This window comes from Benincasa hispida, chromosome 12 (genome assembly GCF_027475165.1).
Source record: "Benincasa hispida cultivar pf3 chromosome 12, pf3_genome.v1.1, whole genome shotgun sequence".
Classification (NCBI taxonomy): domain Eukaryota; kingdom Viridiplantae; phylum Streptophyta; class Magnoliopsida; order Cucurbitales; family Cucurbitaceae; genus Benincasa; species Benincasa hispida.
Genome location: NC_143489.1, coordinates 83,240,986 through 83,266,752, shown reverse-complemented (window position 1 = coordinate 83,266,752; position 25,767 = coordinate 83,240,986). Strand labels below are relative to the sequence as shown.

At 34.5% G+C, this 25,767-nt stretch overlaps 2 protein-coding genes across 8 annotated transcripts; one reads left to right on the top strand and one right to left on the bottom strand.

Moving 5' to 3' along the window:
• The first annotated feature begins 1,279 nt into the window (after positions 1–1,279).
• On the top strand, positions 1,280–15,776 carry FPA (RNA binding protein). 6 transcript variants are annotated; one of them, XR_016525556.1, is made up of 7 exons: positions 1,316–1,810; positions 6,665–6,910; positions 7,394–7,486; positions 8,372–9,387; positions 10,277–11,409; positions 11,487–11,682; positions 15,372–15,776. XR_016525556.1 is itself a non-coding variant. In XM_039019890.2 (7 exons), the coding sequence occupies exons 2-6, from the start codon at positions 1,583–1,585 to the stop codon at positions 11,661–11,663; spliced, it is 2,970 nt and encodes a 989-aa protein (XP_038875818.1). In that variant the 5' UTR covers positions 1,317–1,490; positions 1,564–1,582; the 3' UTR covers positions 11,664–11,682; positions 15,372–15,776. The 6 variants fall into 6 exon arrangements, 5 of the variants coding, with proteins under 5 accessions (XP_038875816.1, XP_038875819.1, XP_090164848.1 ...); XM_039019890.2 differs by having other exon boundaries at positions 1,317–1,490; positions 1,564–1,810; positions 10,277–11,682; XM_039019888.2 differs by having other exon boundaries at positions 1,280–1,810; positions 10,277–11,682.
• A 2,413-nt stretch (positions 15,777–18,189) lies between these two features.
• Positions 18,190–19,990, bottom strand: RBL13 (RHOMBOID-like protein 13). 2 transcript variants are annotated; one of them, XR_005479141.2, is made up of 2 exons: positions 18,372–19,983; positions 18,190–18,280 (listed from the first exon to the last, which is right to left on the bottom strand). XR_005479141.2 is itself a non-coding variant. In XM_039019990.2 (2 exons), exon 2 carries the CDS (start codon positions 19,441–19,443, stop codon positions 18,628–18,630), a length of 816 nt encoding a protein of 271 aa, XP_038875918.1. In that variant the 5' UTR covers positions 19,444–19,801; positions 19,873–19,990; the 3' UTR covers positions 18,190–18,627. The 2 variants fall into 2 exon arrangements, 1 of the variants encoding a protein (XP_038875918.1); XM_039019990.2 differs by having other exon boundaries at positions 18,190–19,801; positions 19,873–19,990.
• Positions 19,991–25,767: the final 5,777 nt, after the last annotated feature.

Sequence of the window (25,767 nt, the reverse complement as noted above, 5' to 3'; positions counted from 1 at the left end):
TAATAAATCAAAGTTGAAACACATAAGCTTACTTGTTTTTACTTTTTACTTACATTTGTTCTATTTGGTATGAGTTTCATAACTTTTAAAGCTAAATTACCCTAATTAGTTTTGAACACTGATCTCGTATTGTCCATGGTTCAAAATTATACTTATTAATTTTCTTGTAATGGATACTGTGAAAATTACAACTAAAAATTTCCTAATAAAAATACTAGTTACGAGATCTTATAACATAAATTCCAACAATAGTAACTAATGGAGCCAATGAATTAAGGAATGATAATAAGATTAATGAAAGTTTTGTAGAGAAATGAGATTGGTGAGGGCGGCTTAGAAAAGGAATCTGTTATCCATTTGAAGGAACAAAGATTTCTAAATTAGTGATGAACTCCACCCATTGTTTACATTCCTGTATCTTGGTAAACATCACCTCGAAGTAAACGTGGCTAGAGATGTCCATGGGATCGGGGAGGGATTTCCCGTGGGGAATTTTTCCCCGTTATTTTTATTTTTTTATTTTTACTTTTTATAAAATGTCAATTAATTTAAATCACTAATGTAAGCAAATTTTAATTAAATAATTAACTTTATCACTAAATTATTTATTTTGGTTAGTTTTATCAAATTACTCAAATTTTGGCCTAGAAAAGCTAATTAATTTTTTAGTAAAAAGAAAGAAATATAAATAAAATTATTCACATATATAATCTAAATTTAAACATTCAATTTAAACATATTCATTATCTTTTCCAATAAATAATCAAATTTGAAATTTAAATGTATTATTTATACAATAATAATAATAACATAACATTAGATAACTATACTAAATAAATATGTAAAAGCTAATCGGGGAGGGGACGAGGACGGGGAATGAGCTCACAGAGAATTTTTTCCCCCACTCCCTCCCGCATTCCCCTCTTAATCGGGGAATCCCGTCCCGAGACAGGCACTTGTTCCCGTGGAGAAATTGGACATCTCTAAACGTAACTTTAAAGAATGAAAGTATAAATCAAACATTTGAGAATATTTTGATGTGAGACTTAAAAAGTTCTATTTGGGAATGAGGGTAGATCTCATATAACATTTATCTTTATGTATTCCATAAAGAAATTGTCCAATTATAATTTGACATGTAAATTTTCTTTATTTATTTTTGAAAAACACAAATTAAAAGAGGCATCTCCATAATTACATTTTAGACCCTTCATCTCACCATTCAACTACAAAGTTGTAAGCAAGGAAGCCGTGTCTAATATGGTAATTTTATTATGTTCCTTAACAGCCAAACCGTTCCCCAAAATTTCATTCCAAATTCTTATTTCCCTCTGCAAAACCTAATCCTATCTTCAAAAAAAAAAAAAAAAAAAAAGTTCTTTCTTTACGAATTCCTTTTTCTTGAACCTCAAATCCTCTCTCTCGCTCGTCGCCACATTCCCTTTGCCCTAATTCATTTGCTCTGCACAATCGGTGATAAAAGCCCAAAGGTGAATTCAGTATCTGTTTCTTCGTTTCTATTCCAATGCCGCTTCCTCCCAAACTGAGCCGACAACTGCACAGGGAATCAGACGTTGCGGATATGCCTTCCAACAGCTTGTGGGTTGGTAACTTATCCATAGATGTCACCGATGCGGATCTCATGAATTTGTTTGCGCAGTTTGGTGCGCTTGATAGTGTCACTTCCTATTCCTCCAGGAGCTACGCTTTCATCTTCTTCAAGCACATGGAGGATGCTCAAGCGGCCAAGGAGGCTCTTCAGGGTTTTTTTCTGCGTGGGAGTCCTATCAAAATCGAGTTTGCCAGACCGGTTTGTTTTTGTTCTGATCTCTGCGTTGTGTTAGGTTTAATTGGATTGATGTGTCTGTATAACATGACTGACGTGCCATTAATTACTCGTTTTTTTTTTCTTTTGCAATTTAATGGTTTTACACCTCCTTCTGGACCCCTTTTGTTTGATAACGCGACCAACGTTGATATAGGCGTAATCTTCATACGATGAAACTGTTCCTTTTTTTGATATTCAAAATCGAATATAACAAAATCGACACTCATGGCATACATAGCGATCAATTACTCTTTCGAAAAGTCTCCTGGCTTCTCTCATTTAATTAAACTTGTAGCTTATGGAGGAATTAATGATTCCTCTGCATCCTCAAGTTTATTAAGTTATTAAGCGGATCATGCTCAACGATATTTTAATGAAGATCACGGGATGCAGAACTTTTCTTTCTTCAAGGCAGAGCTAGCTGGTCATGCGAAGAGGCATGTTTGGTAGAATCTTAATAATTGGGATAACATATCAATAATCAATATAGCTTAGGAGGATTGTACGATATAAACCTTTCAACCTGATAGCATTCGGCTACATTAAAACTATGTGTTAATCATCAAAACGATATAAGCCTTGCAATCATATCCAACCTCGGGGAAAATCTGAATTTGTTGCTTAAGTTGTGATGCCAAAATTACAAACTCTTCAAAAGTATTATGTCATTCCATCACTATTAAATGTTTAAAGGTAATAAGATTGGGGTGGGTGTGTTCTCTGGTGGTCTTTGTTTATTCTTCCCTCTTAATTAAACATGTTATTGGTACTATCTAGAGGAGACATAGGCTTCACTTTTGAATGCTTAGCCTTTTTTTTGGTTTACAATATGAATTCTGAGGAGGTCAACTTATATCATATGTGCAAGACGATATAGGTGTAAAGATCAGTTAGCTAGAAATCAGTCTAGTAACGTTATGTAGTGGAACAAATATTTGAGCTTATAGTGTTTGTAATCTGCTTCAATAACCGTTTAGTGCAAGTGTGGCGCAAGGAAAAAGACACTATGGCTTCAATGAGGTGAAGCACACAATGAATCAAATATGAACACTTATATATAGTATTAAAACTAGTATGAAACATGGGGCAGAGAAAATAAGAATTAGTTTTTTCAGACTATAAAAACAATGTTCTATGTATAACAGGATTTTCAATAGCAAAAAAACTCAATAATTACAAAAGTAAACTACACAATGATGTTGCAAAGACCTACAGGTTAAAACTCATCACCACGACTAGATCAGTATCTCAATTTCCTCAGCATTAAATTTCTTTTACATCTTCCTCTTTAGTGTAGTCTCCATTTTTTTTTGTTTTGGTTTTGGATAGAGAAACATAATTTCCATGATTCTCCACAAGTATTAGGAAGGAGGAGAGCTTTGAATGAGAAGGTTAAGCAAGGATATGAACCAACAGTTTCTTATTTTTATTATGCTATTTCCAACCTTAGTTCATTAAAAAATCATTGCCTTTAAGCATGATGTGCATGCTCAACATGTATGGGTCCATAATTCTTGTTACTTTGTTATTGCCAATTCTACTAGTTGATGGATAATGCTGGGAAGAAATCAAGATTCAAGGAGTGTCTAGTTTATTAGTTTTAAGGACTTAATAGAATAGTGAAGGTTACAAAATATTAGACGTTGCTTTGTCGATTTTGGAATGTGCACAGGCATGCAAGTCAGTTCGAGCGAGGTCCTTGTTTTGATTCCCATATATAATAGTAAAAGCTACATATCTAATTTTATTTCAATAGCAATTAGTCTTGGTGTCCTCGCGCCACTACTTGTCTGCCTAAAAGAAATCTGATCTGTTTTTACTTTGAGAGGAGTTTGTTTGAGGAAATGTTTTTAACTTGGAACACTTCAGTTTCGTATACTTCTGTTTGGTAACTTTTTTTTGGGCATGCTAAGCCTTCAATATTGATTTTTTTTGGAAATAGCTTTTCCTTTTAATATCAGTCATCGAACAACACTCTGACCTTGACCTATACTGGCTGAACATAAACTAATCTCCATTGTTGTGGTGATCCTAGGATGGGACAATAGTGAAATTCTAGAACCTGTTTCCCTTTAAAAGGAAAAATAAAATTAAAAAAAGGAAAAATAAAATAAAATAAAATAAAAATAAAATCAAGATTCAAGGATGGGATGTAGTTCTTTTCAACTTTGAGAGATTTCAAACCTTGAAGACAGAAATACAATGAGGAAACACAGTTTTCTTTCTTTCATTCTTTTTTTTTTTAATAAAAATTTTAAGCAAGAAACTGAGAAATATATATTCTTATAGACAAAAAAGAAGATATCTTATCTTTCATCATAAAAAGAAAGAGAAGATATTTAAAGGGCCATGGGTAGAGAGAACCCCTTCCCAAAACAAAAGAATTGACTGAAAAATGGCTTCCAATTTCTAATAATGAAAGCAAGGCTATTGGTACACCAAAAATGTTTGTGGCTTGAACTCTGACAAGAAGCTAAGTTTTGTAAACTACCAAGCTCCTCCTACCTTCAAATGGTCTCGGTTTTCATTCCTTTCATGTTGTCCATAAAGTAGATATAACAGTGCAACCACCTAGGATCTTTGCTTTTCCCCAAAATTGAGTTCCCAACAAAGCCTCAAGTGTAACCAATATGAGCATATTGTCAATTACTAATGACTGCTTTTTGGTTCATGCTTGGTGGCTAATGCTTGATGTATAGATAAATGACATCAGTGAGTTGTGTTGAAAACCTCTTGCGATGCTTGTTTAGTGGGCAATGGGGAAAGAATATTACTGTACCCCTTTCTTTGGGCTAAGAATTCCAAATTCTTTTTTGACATTGATCAATATTTTAAAAAGCCCTCTTAGGCGCGTGTCTAGGCCCAAGACATAGGTTTGGTGCCTTGCCTTCCAAGGCAAGGCTCACAAAATAAGGAACGCTTTAGGCGCGTGCCTTTTGTGAAACGCCAAGGCTCAAAGCTCTGGGCCTTGGGACTTTTTCATTATTTTAAAAAATAGTAATAATTAAAGGTTTTCCTTCTTTATTAACTAAAAGAATCAAGTTTACTAAGCTTAAATGTAAACTTCCTTGTGTTTGGGGTCTTTTTTTCCCATGTTTCCATTTCAACTATGCTTTCCCATTTTAATGTAATATTTTTATATATAGTGCTCCTCATAAAAAAAGTATGTGCTTTTTTGTGCACCTTGTGCCTAGGCTCAGAGAGTCATTGCACCTTAGTGCGTCTTGGACATTTAAAAACACTGATATTTATTAATAGAAAGGTAGTATTTACATTTTGGATCAGTGAAATTTCTAATCTACACTCTTCTCAAGTACCTTCTCTTGAGTTTCCCAATAAAGTAGAAAAAGGAAGAATGTCCATTGTGAGGGATTGTAATCTTTATCTTTTGCAATTTTCAAATGTTTCTTTCGGAAAGCCACACTTGTTTTTGAGAAGTCTTCTCGTGTAAAGACTTTTGATGCATATGTGAAGGAGATGCCTAGCTTGCTATTTGATGAAGTTTTATCTAATATATAATTTCCGTTGCTGGAAATGTTATCATATACATATGTTGATGGATTGTTCATGATTTATAACCTTACTTCGAATTACAAGTTATATTACATTATAAATTGGAGGAATGACTATTTCCTTGCTAAACCTTTTGTAGGATCTACAATTTTTATACTCTCTTTCCATTTTTCCTTGGGCTTCTACTATTGTGACTTTTGCTGCTTGTGTCCTTTATATGTAAATAGGATTAAACTGCCATAGTAGCCTAGGGATTGTAAGGAAAACTCTTTAACTTAGATCTGTGGTCAGGTTGTGCTAGTCTAACATCGGTTTCCTATGATTTCCCTTTTTTTGGATAAAAATGTAGGATACACAGTAGTCTCTAGGTTAGTCAACATGCGAACTCACTTTCGTGGATACACTATTAAATAAAGCTTCTTAAAGTCTATTGGATTGCAATACTGTTATCAACTTTAACAAGTTTTGATGTTGAATAGATGTTGTGTAGTTTCTACTTCTTGTTTGTATACTTTGTCTGAAGGAATACATTTTTTAAAATAAGAAAAATGATTATAAATGATTATTATCAAGATCAATTAATCACTCCTCAGGATGGATTGTGTAGAATCTGGCTTGTAGTACATGCCTGATGCAGAAAATTAACTTTACCAAAGTGTTGGTTTAATTGTACTTTGCCCGCTGATAATGTTAATCTTCAGTTTGAGGATGAACTACGTTGTCATCAAGCCTATTGGATAGCCTTTTCTGAGGATAATTACTGTATACTTTTGGATAGGTTTTTTTTTGTGGATCATGTGAAGATTGTAAACATTTTATTGAAATTTTATGAATTTGAACTAAATGTTTTGTTTGTGAAACAAAGTTCAAGTCTTTAAAAAATAATTCATGCATTGCATGTTTGTGAGAGAGAAGCGATCATTACTCTCCTTTAATGGTAATCCTATTGGAGAGAAGGGTTTTATCTGATTCGATACGAAAGAAAAACATCAATACTGCAAGAGCTACTATATTTTTCAGGGTGGTACTCTGTTGCCTTGAGATGTAACGATTGCCTATTAGATCATTTCAGGCTAATGGGTCTATCTAGTAGTTCCGTGAATTACTTATAGAGTTCTCATCTTCAACTTTATGTATAGCATTTTTGTAGTTGTTAAAAGTTAATTCTTGTATCTTTCTGTACCAAAAAATAGAATCTCGACTCGAGAAAATTTTGTGTATTTTTTCTTTAGGGTCATGCATGCATGTTATTGAGGCACATTCATGTATTAGGTTTCTTGTTGATTAGTTCTAGAAACTGGAACTGACAATTTTTGTTTTCAGGCCAAACCTTGTAGGAATTTGTGGGTGGGTGGAATTAGCCCAGCTGTTTCAAGGGAACAACTTGAAGAAGAATTTTCCAAATTTGGTAAAATTGATGAATTTAAGTTTTTGCGAGATCGGAATACTGCATTTGTTGAGTATGTTCGATTGGAAGATGCATCACAGGCTTTGAGAATGATGAATGGGAAACGCATTGGTGGAGACCAGATTCGAGTTGATTTTCTTCGGTCACAGCCAATGAGAAGAGTAAGCTTTGTTGAGATTTCAATGAGCATCGATGTTTATGTTAGATGTGTTTGTAGCATTTACAAACGAGGACAATTATTATTTTTTATGTATTGACTCTACCCTTGACTTTTACTACTCATCGGGCTGGATTTTTTTGTCCTTGTATGTTCTGAACTAATATTATATTATTATCAACTTTCTTCTTGCTGGAAAAATGGAGTTGGGGACGGGAAACTTTGTGTTTAGATTTGTCCCTCAAATTTGAAGAAAGCTTGAGAGGGTCTTGCATATTAGTAGTGTCTGTTCTAGATTCCTGTGCATATCTTCTTTCTATTCTCAAGGAATATGTTAAATTTGAGTTCCTTCATGCTTGAACAATCTGGATTGAATATCATTATTTGAAGATGTCCTTTTATGGCGAACTTCTGTATTCATTTTGAAATTGGTTTATGTGACCTCTTCTCTCTCTATAGTTAAAGCAATTAATCTGAATCTCTTTAGGATCAGTGGCCAGACACCAGAGATGGGCATGGACAGCTTCAGGGTAGAAATGTGGGGATGGGTGATTTCCAATCTGGTTATAAAAGACCACTGGTAAGTCTTATTGACATATGACCTGTTGTAATCATTGATGTTTTACCACTATATTTCGTTGGTGATTCTTTACGAGTGCAAATATGTGAAGGCTTTTACATGCCTGTGCACATTGTTGGCGTTAAAGTAACTACAAAGTAGAAAGTACAAATATTCCTGGGTCCTGATGGTATTTTCTAAGGTTTGTTCTTAGGATATGATAAATGACTATTTCCCCATCGGATAATCTTTTTCTCACTTTTATAAGCTTCTCATGGACCATGATCATCATTACAATACCTTTGATTGACCATTTTAAGAACCTCTTGAAGAACCATCACAGAAGGGGTATTATTCTAATTCCTAGAAAAGGCAGCGAGGTAGCCAATTCATTAACAACCCATGCTCATTGGGTGACCGATTCACAAGTTTGGTAGAATCCCATCTGCCATGGGTTCACTGCACTCTCTCCCACGAGATGCCCGGTGGATGTTCTGGTTTTTGCTTGTTTTTGTTCTTGTATTCTTCCTCACAAGAAAAGAAACCTTTTCTCACTTTATCAATTATAGCTAGTTTCTTGAATATTGTTATCATAGCATTACAACCATTTGACAATGAAAGTGGGTGCGTGCTCTTCTGTGGGATCTTTGGGGGAGCAGAATAAAAACGTGTTTAGATGGTCGGAGGAGATCCTAGTGATATTTGGTCCCTTGTTAGGTTTCATGTTTCCCTATAGGATTTGATTTCGAAGATCCCTTTTTACTATTCCTTAGGTACTATTTTGTATAATTGAGGCCCCTTTCTTTAGTAGGACCTAGTTTTTTTTATGCTCTTCTATTATTTTATTTCTGAAAGCGGTTGTTATTATAAAAAAAGTGGAATATAACCATTTGATATTCATTGCAGCATGCTCAATCTTCAGAAGTGCGTAGAGATGGACCTCCCAGTAAGGTTTTGTGGATTGGTTACCCTCCATCTGTTCAAATTGATGAACAAATGCTCCACAATGCAATGATTTTATTTGGTGAGATAGAGAGAATTACGAGTTTCCATTCTAGGCATTTTGCATTTGTAGAATTTAGAAGTGTTGATGAAGCACGACGTGCTAAGGAGGGTCTACAAGGACGGCTTTTTAATGATCCTCGGATTACTATTATGTTTTCAAACAGTGATCCGGGACCCGTAAAAGAGCACCCTGGCTTTTATCCTGGTGGTAAAGAGGCTAGGCCTGATATGTTCTTCAATGAGCATCAAATCCGTCCTCCACCAATGGACCTGATGGGACATCCTCACCCAATGGTGCAAAATAAGTTTCCTGGACCACTGCCATCTAGTGGTATTCTTGGACCAAACACAGCAGTAAGACCACCACCCTTTGGTCCTCCACAGGGTATCTCAGGGCCCCCTGAGTTTAATGACTTGGCCACACCGCATAGTTTCCAGGATGCAAATTCAAAAAATATGATGGGTCCAAATTGGAGAAGGCAATCTCCTCCTGCACCTGGGATACTTTCTTCTCCAGCTACTGGTATTCGTCCACCTCCACCAGTGAGGTCCACTCCAAATTCATGGGATGTTTTGGATGTAAATCAATTCCAGAGGGATACCAAACGATTAAGGATAGATGGTCCAGCATCCTTAGACGATGCTTCTTTTCCTCCAAGAAAGATGGATAACCGGGGCATGGGTTTTGATCAGCAATATGGGGTTGGTCCAGTAAGTGATGGAGGTTCTTCTGTTGCATATGCCAATGCTCCAGCGAAGACTCCTGCTATTCCTATAGGTGCAAGGGCACCAGTGAATGGTCCTGGCCAGAGCCATGCTGAAAATGATTTTATATGGCGTGGAATAATTGCCAAGGGAGGAACACCTGTTTGTCATGCACGTTGTGTCCCAATTGGCGAAGGAATAGGAAGTGAGCTGTAAGTATTAATCTTCTTGATATGTTTTGAATAAAATGTTCGTATTCATATAATTTGTTAGCTTCCCACTTCCCCTTGGATGTGATGCTCATTCCATGAAGTTGTATGGAAAAACTGCACCTATTTAATTCAAGCGGTATCTGGGAACAAAATGTTTTGGTTCACACTGTGTGCATAAATATTTTTGAATGCTGTCTGTTCCTTAACTATTTTATCTTTTATTATTTTATTATTATTCTTTTTCTTCTATAGAGAAACTATCTTTGTAAAAAACTGGGGCCGACCCTACATGGGATTAATTGAAATTATAGAACTCATGGACATAATTGTACAACCCATAGAACATATCATGTTCAAATAAGGGCGTGATTATTATAAATTATAGAAACAAATCCCAATTGTTGGTAATAGGAAACAAAGGATAATTACGAAAAAGATTTGATGTGCCAAATCCTGTGGAAACCTTAAATTCTCCCGTTTCTTCCCAAGTATAAATTCCACACAAAAACAAAGAAACTACCTTGACAAAGGGGTATCTCGTGGAAACCTTATGTGGAATTAAATGGAGGCCTAACATTTTTCCTAAAACATAGAAATTATTCAGGTAGGCTGCTTGAATCAACACCACTTCTTAGAAGCTAAAGGGAAACATCACATTTTTGGGTTCTTTGAATTTAAACCAAGAACCCTGAAAATAATTGTTAAATGAATTGCAGATATTTGCTGTATGTTTTTATTATGGACTGAACTTAAGTTAACGTAGCCAGTCTAGATGTGAACTTGAAGATTCCAACTAAAGACCAGTTTCTAGTTGGTGTGGATGATGATGTTTGAAACCTTATATTCTCACTATCCATCTATTTTGATGTTTTTGTTTACTATTTTGCAGTCCTGAAGTAGTCAATTGTTCAGCAAGAACTGGGCTGGATCAACTCACTAAACATTATGCTGAAGCCACTGGATTCGACATTGTATTTTTCTTGCCAGATAGTGAGGATGATTTTGCATCCTATACCGAATTCCTGCGTTACCTAGGTGCAAAAAACCGTGCAGGTGTTGCTAAGTTTGATGATGGAACGACAATGTTTTTGGTTCCTCCTTCTGAGTTTTTGAGAAAAGTCTTGAAAGTTTCTGGTCCTGAACGGCTTTATGGTCTCGTTCTCAAATTTCCTCAGGTGTCTATTAGTGAACCTGCTCCCCAACAGTCATATCTACCCATTCTCACATCTGACTATGGTGAGAGACAGCATGTTTTGCCTTCACAAACTGAATATGGGACGGTGCCTCCAAAGCAGGATCAACTTCCTCCAATGGATTATAAAAGGGTTTTGCATGACGAAACCAAGGAGCCCCCCAAACCACTTCTGCCCACAAGTGAGCCACTACCGCTAGCAGTTCAGCCCTTGCCTCAAGAGTATTCTGGTAACAATAATACAGCTGCAATCTCGCAAGCTGGGTTAGCATTAACACCCGAGCTTATTGCCACCTTGGTTTCTTTACTGCCTGGTAAGACACAGTCATCCAGTATAGAGAGTGCCAAACAACCAGCAGTCTCACCACAACCTCCAATTCCTCCTGTTGTTTCTAATAAAGGGGCTACATCTGAGGGATGGATGGTAGGTCATCAATCTTCTGATCTAACCGGTCAGCCATTTCAGCCAATGGGAAATCATTTTAATCCTCAGGGACAGAGCCTTTCTCAATTTCAGCCTTATCCACCTCTCCCCCAGACACCAAACCAGCTTGCACCACAGGTCATTGGAACAAGCCAAATCCAAGATGCCGCTGTCAGTCTGCCACAGCAGCAGCAGGTACCCATTCCTTACAGGCCTTTGTCTACTTATTCTGCTCCTCCTGAAAATGCACAAGCTTCTGGTTTGGCCTTGGCCAATACTCAGTATCAGCATGACGTCTCACAAGTTAACCAGAGAGGTTATGGGTCAGTCAATGGAGTTGATACTTATGGGTATGGTGCACCAGTTATGCAACAATCAACAAATACTGTGACCTTATCTAATCAAGGTCAGGGTTCTACTACACAGTCACAACCTATTACTCAATTAGCATCAGATAGAGTGAACCCTGAGCTTCCTTATCAGATGCAGCATTTGCAACCTGCCAACCTTGGCACTGGCACTGGGACCAGTGAGGTTGAGGCAGGCAAGGACCAGAGATATCGATCTACACTCCAATTTGCCGCCAATTTACTCCTCCAGATCCAGCAGCAGCAGCAGCAGCAGCAACAGCAAACAGGCTGGGGTTCAGGAAATCAATAGTGAGCAGCCCTTCGTTTAGGTAATCCCTCATACTTGACTTTTAATCTTTGATGGCCAAGCTCTTTTAGTGGAAATTTGCATATGATCTCTGATTGGTTTATAATTTTCTATTTAAATGCAAGTTTCTGTAGTTGGCTGAAATAGAAAATGTTCTAATTCTTATGGCATGGCGTTCTTTAGCATCTTTTATTGTAGTTGTTGGTATATGATACATGATGCCACTTCAACTTTCTGATTCTGGTTCTCCATTTCTCATTTAGGTTGTTATATTTGTTATACAAGTCCTTAGGATGTTAATTGGGTGTTATTGCTGTCATCTGAAGTTACAGATTAAAGAATTTGATTGCTGCTGCATGATCTATTTATCTTCATAGAGGTTTTGTCTATCTAATTCTAGGTATTTGGTAAGAATTTTTAGGGGCTTCTCTCATTTTGAGCCTTTCAATATAGAAGACAGGTGTGAAACTTTTGATGTAACAAGTATAACCGTAACCACTAAGTAGGTGACGAGGAGTAAAATAGAAGGTTCTCCAAGTTCTCCATCTAGATACAAGAAATAGCTAGTCCTTAATTTGGAACAAATTCCAAGATGTACAAGTACTGGCCACCTAGGGATTTGACTTGTTTAACCAGATAAACTTTTAGATCATAGTCCCCATCTAGATACAAGAAATAGCTAAATCCTGAATATGGAACAAATTCCAAGATGTACTACCTACCACCTGAGGATTTGACTTATTTAACCAGATAAACTTTAAGATCTTAGTTTCCATGGTTCTGGGGAATTTCATTTAGCGAGTGGGGGAGAATGATTGATGTGTATGTTCATAAGTGCACTATGGTTCTCTGGAAGTCATTTTTGGATGCGCATTTCCCTCTTTGGTTATACATATTCAAATTTTAAAATCTAGTCTAGATTTCAAGAACTAATTTTTAAAAATTAGCATATAAATACAAAAACACTTGGATCCCGTTTGATAACTATTTAGGCTCCATTTGATTATTTATTATTATTATTATTATTATTATTATTATTTATTGTTATTATTATTTTTGTAAATTAAGCCTATAAATACTATGTTCACGTATTGGTTTCTTTGGTCTGTTATTAATTTTTAGTTTTAACATTATTTTTGAAATCGAAAGCCAAGTTTTGAAAATTAAAAAAAAAGTAGTTTTAAAAACTTGTTTTTGTTTTTGGAATTTAGCTAAGAATTCAATGTTCACTTAGGAAAGGTGAAAATCATGTGGGAAAAATTGTGAAAAGCATGCATAATTGTAAAAAACCAAAAGCCAAAAGGTTATTAAACGAGGCTTAGGTTTTGGTTTTTGAAAATTAAAGCTTACAAAAACTACTCTTATCCAAAAAAAAAAATGCTTACGAACTCTACTTCCATCCATGTAGTTATTTGTTTTGTTATCTTCTTTCTAAGGATGTTATCAAATTTCTAGCCAAGTTTTTAGAACTAAAAGAAAGTGCTTTTTGTTTGTTTTTGGAATTCAAATGTTTCCATAAGAAAGATATGGATAGTTTTAAAGAGAGAGAAAACAAGCATAATTTTCAAAAAACAAATATTTACCAAACGGGTCCTAGTTTTTCTAAAAGCATAGAAATAACAGAGAAAGTGGTTAAACGAAATGAGCCCTCATAACTGGATTGGTTGAGTTGAATCAGATGTCAATGGATTGAAACTAATGGCAATGGCATAATCTCTTACTTTCAGTTATAATTTCAGTCTAGGAGCCAGTAGTTGGTTAAATGATTTGATTTGATTTCATTGTCTGACATATGATTCTTATGTTGTGCATAGCATGAACTGTACTATCAGAACCGCCTCCTGTTGTTCTTTGAGATATATGTTATTAGTCTTCTGCTGAATGCATCTTGATTAGTAATCATACATTAATATCTTTATTGCCATGTCTGACACGTCTAATTTTACTAATTTGTGGTTTGTTAGCTATTTTCTGTGAGAACTTGTGCTTAGTTTGTCACTTCTGTAAAATACTGTAAGCTGGATTTTGTTTTGAGGGTAGTAAAATGTTTAGTCTTGTACAATACTGTGTAGCTGACATTTTTTTCCATTACCTTAATGAACTTCGATCCAAAATGCGTACAAATGAAACATAAAGTACTTAATACCAATTTTTGAAGCATATGTGTTATTTTATATCTTAGTCGAGGAGCTCAATAAATACAGCTACAACCTTAAAACAGTACAGATCCATGAGAAGTTAAAAATTTCCCAAGGGTAAAAAATATACTAGCTTAGTGTCTTTCGTGGTTGTGGTACAAACCATGGTGACACTACTTTTGATATTAAAGATCCTGAGTTTCTCGATATTTAATATTATAAGATGAAACAAAGATTAATTGAAGTGCACGATTTTGCTTTTCTTTTTTATTCTAATTCATGGTAAAAATGTGTTTATATGTATGTATATGTTCATCACACTCTTTGATTGAATCAACTTAACCAGGCTCGTGATCATGATCTCGTGTAGAATCTTTAGCTTGACAGCCTACCTTCATAACCAACCTCCATTACTCTATAACCTAGAAGGCAATGCCCCTTCGTGGACATCCCATAAAATAACCTAGAAGGCAACCAGACTTCCTTTCACAATGATTAACTTAATATGAATTAACAAATCTCTGACTGCTTATCGAGTTTTCAAACTTTCAACTCCTAGTTCGTGAGAGTCCCATGTAAGAGTAAGATCTTCTGCTTGGTTCACAGTTGGCTAGTTTGACATGCTATTTCGTTCTGACTTCTTGAGTAAATCAGATGGTCATTTATTATGTACATTCGAGTAAATACATAAAGAAAGGTTCAATAAAAATTATGTTAACTGCCCTACAATTTTTCGTTTCCAAATTGTTCGAATGTATTGTGCAGGGGCCAACCATTTTTCCTCATTTGTTATGAGGTAAGGTTTTAATGCATCAATTAATCGGTAATTGCGTAGGAATTGAATGGAGGAATCTTTTGCGCCCATCGTTTCCCCCCCCCCCCCCCCCCCCCCCCCCCCCCCCCTTCTCTTTTTTTGATGCTGAAAAATGAGAATGGGTGGAAATTTTGGAGAAACTTTGTTTTGCTTAAACTAGACTTGGTCCAGCCTAGAAGAGTTAAAAGAAATAAAGCACTTGGAAATTAGGAAACAAGGACTTCTCTGTTTAGGATAGTCTGTCGTTTACGGATACATCTGGGCGCATACGTCTGGATGCACTTTGAATGTCTAATCATTTTATATATATGCTTGAAGTTGGAAGAAGAATATAAAATAAATTTGAGCTAGAAGTGGAGAATTAATTTCATCACAAATAGGGAGGTGTCCGAATCGAACCTACTCTTCTTGGATATGTTTAGATGCATGATTTTGATCCAAAGGTGATTAAAAAAAATTGATGGCTAGTATGTGATGGATGGAGTGCTTCAAACTCGACAATTTAATCTGGGTTAGTGTTATAGTGTCAAACTATCTATCGGGTCTTTCAGGCCTAACTTCTCTGCTCTTGAAACTTAATGAACACTGCAATGTCTAAAACGAGGTAAAATTTCAATATCATAAAAAGGGCATTGTATTGACCTTTAATTTGGGTAGGCATGTGCCTGTTATAATGATGAAATTGTGGCTCTTTTCCCTAGCAAAGCTGAGGATGGTTCAAATGTTTTTTCTTCTGAAATGTAGCAAAAATGCGTGTAGGTAAATTGCGAGGGTGAAAGGGAGAAGAGTTTAATTATGGGGTTTGTTTCAGAAGTCAGTGGATGGATGCATGCGCTCGCTCGTTCACGCACGCCTTCGTTTTCTCCTTTCAAACTAATGTATGTAGTCTGTGGATGGATGCATGTGCTCGCTCGTTCACGCATGCCTTCGTTTTCTCCTTTCAAACTAATGTATGTTCGTGTCGCACCATGGCCTCCTCATTTGCCCACACGCCAATACCCCTCGCAATTGTATCTCATTTTTGGAATTTCAGTCTTCTGCAATCTATGTAGCATAGCTTGTTTTTAGAAACATTAATATTTCTTTCAAGTTTCATAATTAATTTTGGTTATTGCACAAAATGGCCTTAAAGATTAATCGAAAAAGCACTTTTTAAGCTACCAATTTATGCCTTGCCTTCTCACCTAAAGGTACCATTTTTGTTTACCTATGGCTGCTTTGCTTTCTCATTTGATTGTTTTTTTTTTCAAGTAAGAAGATCAATCATTCTCGCATGATTGCTGAAGTTAAACATCACTACACTAATAATTGTTTTATCAATTGTTTTTATTTTATAGTCTGGCAATTTTTTCTTAATAACCAAATGTAAGTAAAGGTTATGTGGAAAGTGCAAGAGTAGTTAATTGGTCTCATATTCATTGAAGTAACAACGTAGGTCATAAATTTTAACACAACAATCTAGTATCTTTAGTTTAAAATTTGTAACTATATAGCAAGTAAATTTAATGAATAACAATTTTGTCTTTTAACTTGAAAAATCTTGTTACGGTGGGAGGGTTTGGCAGTGGCAACTACTAGATTTAATGCATACAAAATGAAAGTTATGTGTGAAAAGAAAAGAAAAAGGAATTGATAGGTGGGTGGACTTTATGTGGATGCCAAGCGATTAACATTAATGAATAATTTCGATAGAGAAATCATTCCATGCTATTTTAGTAAAAATATAAGTTCAAAATATTTTCCTTACTAAAGTGAGTAGTTACAAAAATAGAGTGTACAAAAGTTATTTGAAAAATCAAGGGATATGGTTATCCTATCCCTTTTTCACTTGTAATAAATATGAGACCATATATTCTCTTGCAAACTAATTTTGTTAATTTGTATTATTTGAGTATACATTTTGAACATACTTCATTCCATATTTACAGAAATCTTCTTAGAATGTGGATACTTTCTTTACTCTATTTGGGTTTCTTAAATTAATATTCACTCTAGAACTTAGTACAAATTTTATAACTCAAGGTTATAACTTTGTCATCCCCTTGATACTTTCATAAGAAATTATAATGTTAATTTGAAGATCAAGTAAAAGAACAAGCCAAATTCATTAACATTATATATCAGTCCTTTATGCTTGACCTTTTTTTTTTAAAAAAATAAAATTTTGGTTCTTACTATTTAGAAGTTCTAATTTCATCATGTATGCATTAATTGTTTTTCCAATTAACTAACAAAATGATGGTGTGGTGTCAAAATAGACTTTATTAATCTCATTGATAAAACGTTAATTTTAATTTGATGAGACATTCGCCTATATAATAAAACCATTACAATATTAGTAACAATATGATAAAAATTAAATTTATATATTCTTGAGAGAGAGTGTAGGTGGATCAATTTGGATCAATTGAAGAAGAATAAGAAAAATTAATGTAGATATCAATTTCTTTGAATACCTAATCAACTGCCCAACCAAAAGAACCTTGATTTGAAAGTGTTATTGCAACAACTCCTATAGTTCAAATAAAATTTTTATTTCTTTTCCTCGAAATGAGTGAAAGTGTGAAGAATTTAATGATATTTTTTCTTCTTCTAATACATCAGTAAATACCAATGACCTAATTTCTTGAAAATTATGTCTATAAAACTCTCTCTTTAAAGTTTATGTCTCGCACTTTCACTATAAACTGTATAGCAACATATATTGGTGTCCATAATTAACATATTTCAAATCTTACTCGTTACCAATTAAATTTTATGTGAAATTAAATAAGCTATTCCATCCTTGTCAAAACTAATATACAATCCCTCTTTGAAACCGAAGGTTGGATCCTAAGAGAATAAATTCGAAGGTTGGATCCTAAGAGAATAAATTATTCAATCCATAAGCTGAATTTGGTTGATCACTTCTGTAATCTGAGAACGTGGTTATTACTAGTCTTTTCATTGAATCAAGTCACTTTGAGATTGTTTTCATTATTTGTTTATTTAACCTTTACAGTTTCAAAGAAGGATTTGAATCTTTTATTGATGTTTTTGAGCATTTTGTTATCTACATGTTTTTGGGTATTTCATAGGTAAGATTTCAAATAAACTATTGAATAAATCGAATTAAGAGCTTAAGTTTCATGACAGACCTTTAAACTTTAGAAATCACAAGTTAAGATATGTATTAGACACTTTTTAAAACTCAAAACTTATTAGACACAAATTTAAAAGTTCATTTCCGAGTATTTTTTCTCTTGATAATTGATATATGTCTTAACTAGTGAGTTATCTACTAAACATTTTATTTAACCTCCCTACTGAACATTTAGTAACACAAACATTTCAGAGTTCAACCAAACTATAGGAGTTATAATAAAATGTTTTGTGACTATACATGGGCCAAATTAAAATTCAAGCTTTAACTGGCTATATGTCAATTAGAAGTGGACATAATAATTTAACCTCAAATTCATCAACATGTTTCGTTAATGACTAGAGATGCATTTAGAAATACTGAAAACACTTAAAAAAAACACCTTCAAAGAAACTACAAACACTTGAAACAATAATTCACTTAAAAGCCCTACTCTTAAAAATCATCACAAACTCTATATTAGGGAGCTTGTTGCTAGGCAGTGCCTTCAAATGTTGAACAATAATCCACAAAACACTTGGCTAAACTACAAAGAAAAGGAGGAAAAAAAATCAGCAAAGATGAAATTTCAGCTTCTATGATACAAATGTGATTGACAAAATCCATTTATGTATTACTTCTTGGCTGGACCGTCTTATCTTCCATACAGCTGATATCTCCTGTGCAATTCTCAATCCCAATGAATGGAAGAATTGCACACCAGTAATCCTGTCACCAAAATGAGGAACAAGAGAAAATCCTGATAGCTTGACCAGATCTTCAACATGAGGGCATCCCAAAGACCAAATATATCTTTGGCAGAAACAACAGGATTTCACTATATTGCAAACTGTCAATTTTACCATCTTAAGTACGCAAATGACTCCTAAAACTTCATACAATCTCTACATCTCCAGTTGGCAATGCATTCATCTGCAAGGTTCTACCATTTCCAGATGAAAGAAATCGAACAGATGGCAAGGAAGGGTCCGTTACAGATTCAATCTCCAGAAAGTCAAAGTCGTAGGTGTTAGATTTCTTCAAGCTAAATATAAAGACGAGAACAACCCATCCTAACATGCAAAATGACCAGAAGTTATTCATTCCATGGATGAAACCCCAAGCTATAGCATATCCAACAATTATTCCAGATAGATGTCCAAGAAAACTTGCTTGTGGAACAATAATGGAAGTAAAGATCAGTGATTCAAATGGTGCAAAGCTGATGGGTAGTGAAAGGAAGCCAAAGAGGTCCAATTTCGAAGACGGTTGCCTCACAGAAAGTATAGTCATCCACCCGAAAACCACACAAGAATATCCAACAGCTGTAACTCGTCGAAAGTATTCAAGCTTAAACTTTTGAATCAAGAGATGGTACATTCCTAAAACTAGCACACCAGAGAGTATGACCAGAACAAGAGTGTAGTGGAGATAATAAGGAACACCTAAGCCAATATGCCCAAGCTGTTCTACAGCCCCAAGACTCCAAAGAGCACTCATGTTGAAAACCAGATGAATAACACTAATATGGGAAAAGGCTGAAGTTATGATCCTCCAATGGTGGCCTTCCATGGCAGTTTCATAACTCAACCCCACATGTGAATATCCAATGTTTTTCTTCTGGATGTAAAACCATATAGCACAGCAAATCCCTATAATCCCACTTGTGGCTGGTTTTTCAAGAATCTCATAAAATAAAGGCTTCCCCATCTGAAAATTGCCCTTCAAAACTTCCCCTTTTACACAATGCCTAAATCAATACTGCTCATATACAGACTATAGTTTTTTCCATCAGAATCAGAAAATTAACAACAATTTAGTACCGGTCATTAAGTAACTTCCTACAGTACATTCAGTTGATCAAAGCCCTATCTCGGAATTAAGCAACTCAAAGACACCCAGATCGAGATCAGAACGATAAAATCAAAATAGAGCAATATCCAACGAACAAAAGGCAGCAATTTAGAAATTTCGTATCGTGAGAAGCAATTCAAATCAGTGAAAGAGGAAAACCTGACCGGAAATTGGGAAACTTGAGCAATGGGTATACGCAAAGATTCAGATTTTTCTGTCAACAGTGAAGAAATTGATGAAATGAGTAAAATTAGGGTTTCTTAATCAGATGAGAAATTTTCTTACTTGGGAGCTCACAGATGTTCGTGAAGGCTCTCGAAGATTTGGCTTGCTCCCAAATGCACATTATTCTTTTCAAACTTCACTCTTATTCATCCCATTTTTCATTTCTTTAATGTTATTCCTCAAAATGACACCTATTATTATTTATTTATTAGGATTCATAAGAAAAAATAGTAAATGTTAAAAGACTCATTTTAAAAAATAGTAAAAATATTTCAAATTTAGAAAAATAGTAAAATGATTTTTAGAATTATTAATTATTAATTATCAAAAGACGAAAATATCCCATCGAGACCAAAAACCTATCAAACTGAAAATACCAAATCTAAAATTCAAATCATAACATCGAAAAATCCATTAACTATTAAAAAATCTAATTAATTTTTTTAAATGTCTATTTCAACAAATCTAAAATTCGAAACATGAAAAATGATCTAAGATTCAATTAATTTTTAAAAATCAAAATATTTCAAATCTACGACTTGAAATTACTCTTCCAAGAAAAACCTACGTAACACAAATTTTTTTTAGCATAAATAATATTGCCGCACAAATACATTATGCTAAAAAGACATTGTATTCCAAAAAATAAACAACCAAATTTAATATGATTAATAAAATCACAAAGTATTCAATAAAACTGTTAGTCCCCCAATACTAAGTCCCACAAATACAACCATATTAAATATATATATTATATCATATTCAAAGAAATTAGGCAACCAATTTTAATTAATCAACTACACAGATACCTTGTACTTGTATTCAAGTAGAAAACATGTTCACATTTGACTACACGAATACCTCAACCAATTTTAATTAATCTACTACACAAATACCTTGTAATTTGCGTTCAAGTAGAAAATTTGTGTGCATTGACTATACAGATACCTTGCATTTGCGGACCAAAAAAAGAGCATTTTTATTTGTTTTCAACCCAGGATTAGTCTTAACAAAACCAATCGTAATGTCTTGGGTGAATTGTAATTCTTCTAATCTCTTTAGGTGGTGGTATTTACCGAGGTGCATGGTTTCTGTTCTCCTTTCTCCTTAAGTTTTACCATTGATTAAAAAGGGAAGGAACCTTGTTACTCGGTCTTTACTCAAAAGGAGAAGAAACCATTGATCACCTCATGCTTCAATGTCTTTTTATTGTTTAGGGTGGTCCTCTATTTTAAAAGAGTTTGGTCACTCTATCTGCTTCCCAATAAAGGTTGAAGTTTGGTTGTTTGAGCGCTTAATGGGAACTTATTTTAGGGGAAAAGAAAAGATACTATCAGGCTAAGCTACTTTATAACTTACTACACAGATACGTTAGATGCATTCAATCCAAAGTTCAACATCTCATCACCAATAGGTTCTACACTAAAAAAATCTATCCTGAAGCACTGACTTAAAATAAAAAGTCTCAACGGTTAGAAATGACTCTTGGACTTAGGCTCATTGTAAGAGTTAAAAGAATCCCATATTGAAAAATTAAGCAATGCCTTAAAGCTATAAATACCAAGGCATGTTAGAGATAACTCTAAATTGTAGTGGTGGTGAAAGGGTTCATAATTGCACTTGCATGAAAAAAAAGTAATTTTTTATTACTACTTATCCCTTTAGTCTTTAACCTAAAAATTAAACTTTTTAATACTAAATAAGTTATTTTATTATTGGTGACTGTTTTTCTTGTTATGATTTATTATTGGTGGCTGTTTTTCTTCCTGTTGCTTCTTCAACCCTAGTCATTTTCATAAACTTCTTCTTCTTAAACCTAGAAACATCGATTTGAAAAAAATAAGCTTTCCAAATATCTCTGTTAATCTTCCTTCATCTGTTCTTGTTTGAGCGATATTTCCCCTTAATTTCAATCCTTTCGGCGAGTGCATGCTTGAATTTGGATGTTGTGTTAACCTTGGGAATAATTGGCATAGTGATCGAGGTGGCATCGTAATTTTTTTAGGTCAGTGGTTCCTCCATGGTGCAACAATTCTTTGACTTTTGTTTTTACATTTTGAAAGCAATTATTTTCTCCATATGTCAATCAAGAACGATAAGGCCCTCCCCGATTTGTCCAAACTCGAATCACTCGATAGAGCGAATTACCGCCGCTGGTCTAAAAAATTGCTGATCTTCTTTGAGCGGCTAGAGGTTGATTATATTTTCACCATAGAAGCACCTAGTATTACCAAGAAGGTACTTATTGTCACTGATCTTCATTGAATTTCAGAATAAGTTTATTGTTTTACAAACCACGAGTTTTAGGACATAAAACCCAATAGGAGCCATATCGTGGAAGTCTGTAAAATAGACATGCATAGCTAGATCCACCATGGAATTTGAACTTATTGCGCTAAAGTTAACAGGACAAGAAAATGAGTGGCTTAGAAGTCTACTAGGAGATGTATCATTGTGGGGGGCATCAGTACTAATTTTAGTACATTGTGATTCACAAGCTGCCATAGAGATTGCCAAGAATAGTATATATAATGGCAAAAGAAGGCATATTCATCTTAGACATGGAGTTGTGAAACAGTTGTTAAAAGAATGAGTTATTTCCTTGGAATTTCTGAGGTCTAAGAGAAATCTAGCTGATTCTCTGACCAAAGGACTAACAAGGAAAATAATCTTAGAATCCTCGGTGAACATGGGACTTAAACGCTTATAGTGGTTTATAGCCTTTTATATGGATGGTCTATTGTGATAGACTTGATGGTCCATAGTCCTTTTATGACAGGTCTATTGCGATAGACTCGATGATCCGTAGCCCTTTATTTGGGTGGTTCTAGTACGAACTTGATGGATAAAACTAAAAATCTTTAATGGTCCATAATCCTTTCTTTGGGTGACCTTGATATGAACTTGATGGATAATGATGAAATCTTCATAGCTCAGTATCTGAGTAGCTTATCTTTGACATACTCGATGAAGTTGGTTCTGCTACGGACTAGATGACGAAGTCTTCATAGCTTAATTTTGAGTGATTCATCTCTGATAGACTTGATGAAGCATTTGACATGATAGTGAATGTGTGATCGCCTTCTATGAAGAGTTTAAGGGTATCTTTCTAGAGCTTTCATGGTGACTCGAGGTTTATGTGCATGGCCTTAATCAGCACAATCTAAATCGCAGAATCAAGGAAAAGTACTTGGAGTAAAACGTGTTATGGGGGTCTCAACTAATATTATTGAAAGTTCAAGAGGTAACTCACTTTTTCTAATGAGGTTGTTGCCCAGTTTCATTATGCATCAATTTAAATCGTTAGATATTGATGTTTAAGTTTGATCTCCTACCTTTGCCCAGAACGATTTCTTCTTCAAATAATTTGTTTTATTTTAATTTTTCTATCAATCATTTGTGAGAGATTTTTGGAAATGACTCCTAGGCTGGGCTCATAGCAAGAGTTAAAAGAATCCTACATTGGAGAATTAAGCAATGTCTTAAAGGTATAAATATCAAAGCATGCTAAAGGTAACTCCAAAGTGCGGTGGTGGTGGAAGTATAACCCTTTCACTACACGTGCGTGTTGTCGCTCCTACCGTTTATCCAGGTGGGTACGAGTATGAGTATGGGTAACTGTTGGGAATGTCCTAAAATTCGCAGTTCGTATTCATGGAAACATATTTTATTTATCCATAAAAGTATTGTTGAAGAATTTATTCAATAAAAGTGTTATTAAAATTGCATTATGTTATAAAATCTAATAAACGAATCCATGACTATAGTATGAATAGTTTAACTTTATGTAAAAGAGGATCAAGTTATAGTATATAGCCAAAAAGGTCTATAAGTATATGGATGAGATTGAGTATCTCATCCTGGAGACATTATGGATGCGACCTACTTTGTATACTGATACAAATGATGTGATCCCAAAATCGTTCATGTGGAGACATATGAGTGGAGGTATCCTATGCAAAAGATGTTTGCATAAGACCGGAACACGAAATAGTTACTTTTTCTTTATAACGACCATTTACTGTTAAAAATGAATATTTCAATTCGATGACTTAGGGTAACCCGATCTTAATCCTGAGCTAACTATGAACTCCTGTTTATTCGGGATTATCATTTGATCTACGTAGGTGAGAGTAGTTCAACAACACTTCTCAACAAGCCTCTCATTATGGGATAAGAACGGATAGATAGTTGAGGACATAGTCTTGCAAGATGAAATTCGCTCCTACCCATTTTAGGGTTAGCAGATAGGTTGTTCCCTAAGTACTGATTTCTGATCTTCAACAAAGGGACCTCGCCCTCTCATGGCTGAGAGGGACATGGATTATTAACTGAACTATAAATCAATTGTTCAATAGAGGATTAGTGAGAGCTTAAGGGGCAAAATGTATTCACAGAGACAAAACGATAATTTTGACCTAGCTGTAAATACGAACGACCTGTGAAGGATCAACTTACTAATTATGGTTAAACCAAGTGGACAAAAATATATTACAGTGAGGAGAGTGCAGCTATCGAGTTATAGTGGTATGTCTTGGTGGTTAACGAATATTAATTAATTCTGGTTAAAGAGTTTAATCGATTAATCTCAAATCGTTGGAGCTCATGATCTGTAAGTTTATAAGGTCCCTCTACTAGCTCGTAAAAGATTAAATCTTGGATTAGAATATCCAATTTGAAATTAGGGTTTGGAATTTTAAATGTTCAAATTTCAATTTAGGGTTTGAATAATTATATTTGGTATAATTAACATTTAAATCATTGAAATTAAATGTAATTGGAGAGTTTAAAATATTTAAATATTGATTACATGAATAGAGATTTTATGTTTGAATTAGGTGTTTTATTAATTTAATATTTGATATTAAATTATTATTTATTTAATTAAATTTGTTTAATTAATTAAATTAAATTAATTTTCTTTTGGGAATTCAATTCTTTGAAAAATTGAATTTAAATCATGTTTAATTTATTTTAAAATTAAATATAATGAAAATTAGAAAAATTGGAAATTTTGACATTTGAGTGGAATTCTCCAAGATTTCATTTTTTAGTGGATTTCTCCAAATTTTAACACCTAGACCACTCACTTAGTGCTAATTGAAGTGTCAATTAGCTGAATGAATGAGTGCTTGCATGCTTGAACTTGTTAAATACTTCTTTTTTTTTAGAGATTTGAAGTTCATGCAATATGAAATTTATGAAATTTTTGCAAAAACTCTTTTACTCTCAAGCTTTCTCAAGCCCATCTTGATCTCTCTCAATTCTGAGTTTTCACCACTCAATCCAAGGCTGAGAATAGTAGAGAAGATCCTCTTGGTGGTCTACTGTAGATTTGGAGATCCAATTTTGTGGTTTTAGTAAGGAGCAAGTGGAAATCTACAAAGGTATACACAATGAAACCCTCTTTCGGTTAAAAGTTGTTTTTCAGCATGCTTTGTTCTCAAATTAAGTGTAATTAGAGTGCTTAAAGATTCTGTTAGCTTCCATTTTATGCGTCATTACTCTATTAGTAACCGCACTTTACGCGAAAAGAAAACTTTTTATTACTTATCCGTTTAATTTTTAATCTTTTAATATTAAATAAGTTAGTCGTTTTCATAAGCTTCTTCTTCTTAAACCCACTAATCTTCCTTCATATGTTATGATATTTCCCCTTCATTTCATTCCATCTTCTAGCGGGTGCACATCTGAATTTGGATGCGGTGTTAATCTTGGAGAGCAACCGACAAAGTAATTGACACCGAGATCGTGTAGTAATTACATTCAAGACAGTGGTTTATCCACGGCACAACAATTGTTTGATGTCTATTTTTACATCAACCACATAATTCTTAGTAACAGTCATCTCCTCCTAATCACTACACTTTTCTCGCTGCCACCCCTTCCCCTCCCCTACCATTCACACTTCCCACGGTTTCTAGTTAACATCAATCCACCCTCCTTCATCCCCAT

Coding starts and splice junctions, on each gene's coding strand:
- FPA (XM_039019888.2), top strand. CDS start 1,526: ATGCCGCTTCCTCCCAAACTGAGCCGACAACTGCACAGGGAATCAGAC. Junction 6,911..7,393: donor GGTCACAGCCAATGAGAAGA/GTAAGCTTTGTT, acceptor GAATCTCTTTAG/GATCAGTGGCCAGACACCAG. Junction 7,487..8,371: donor CTGGTTATAAAAGACCACTG/GTAAGTCTTATT, acceptor TATTCATTGCAG/CATGCTCAATCTTCAGAAGT.
- RBL13 (XM_039019990.2), bottom strand. CDS start 19,443: ATGGGGAAGCCTTTATTTTATGAGATTCTTGAAAAACCAGCCACAAGT.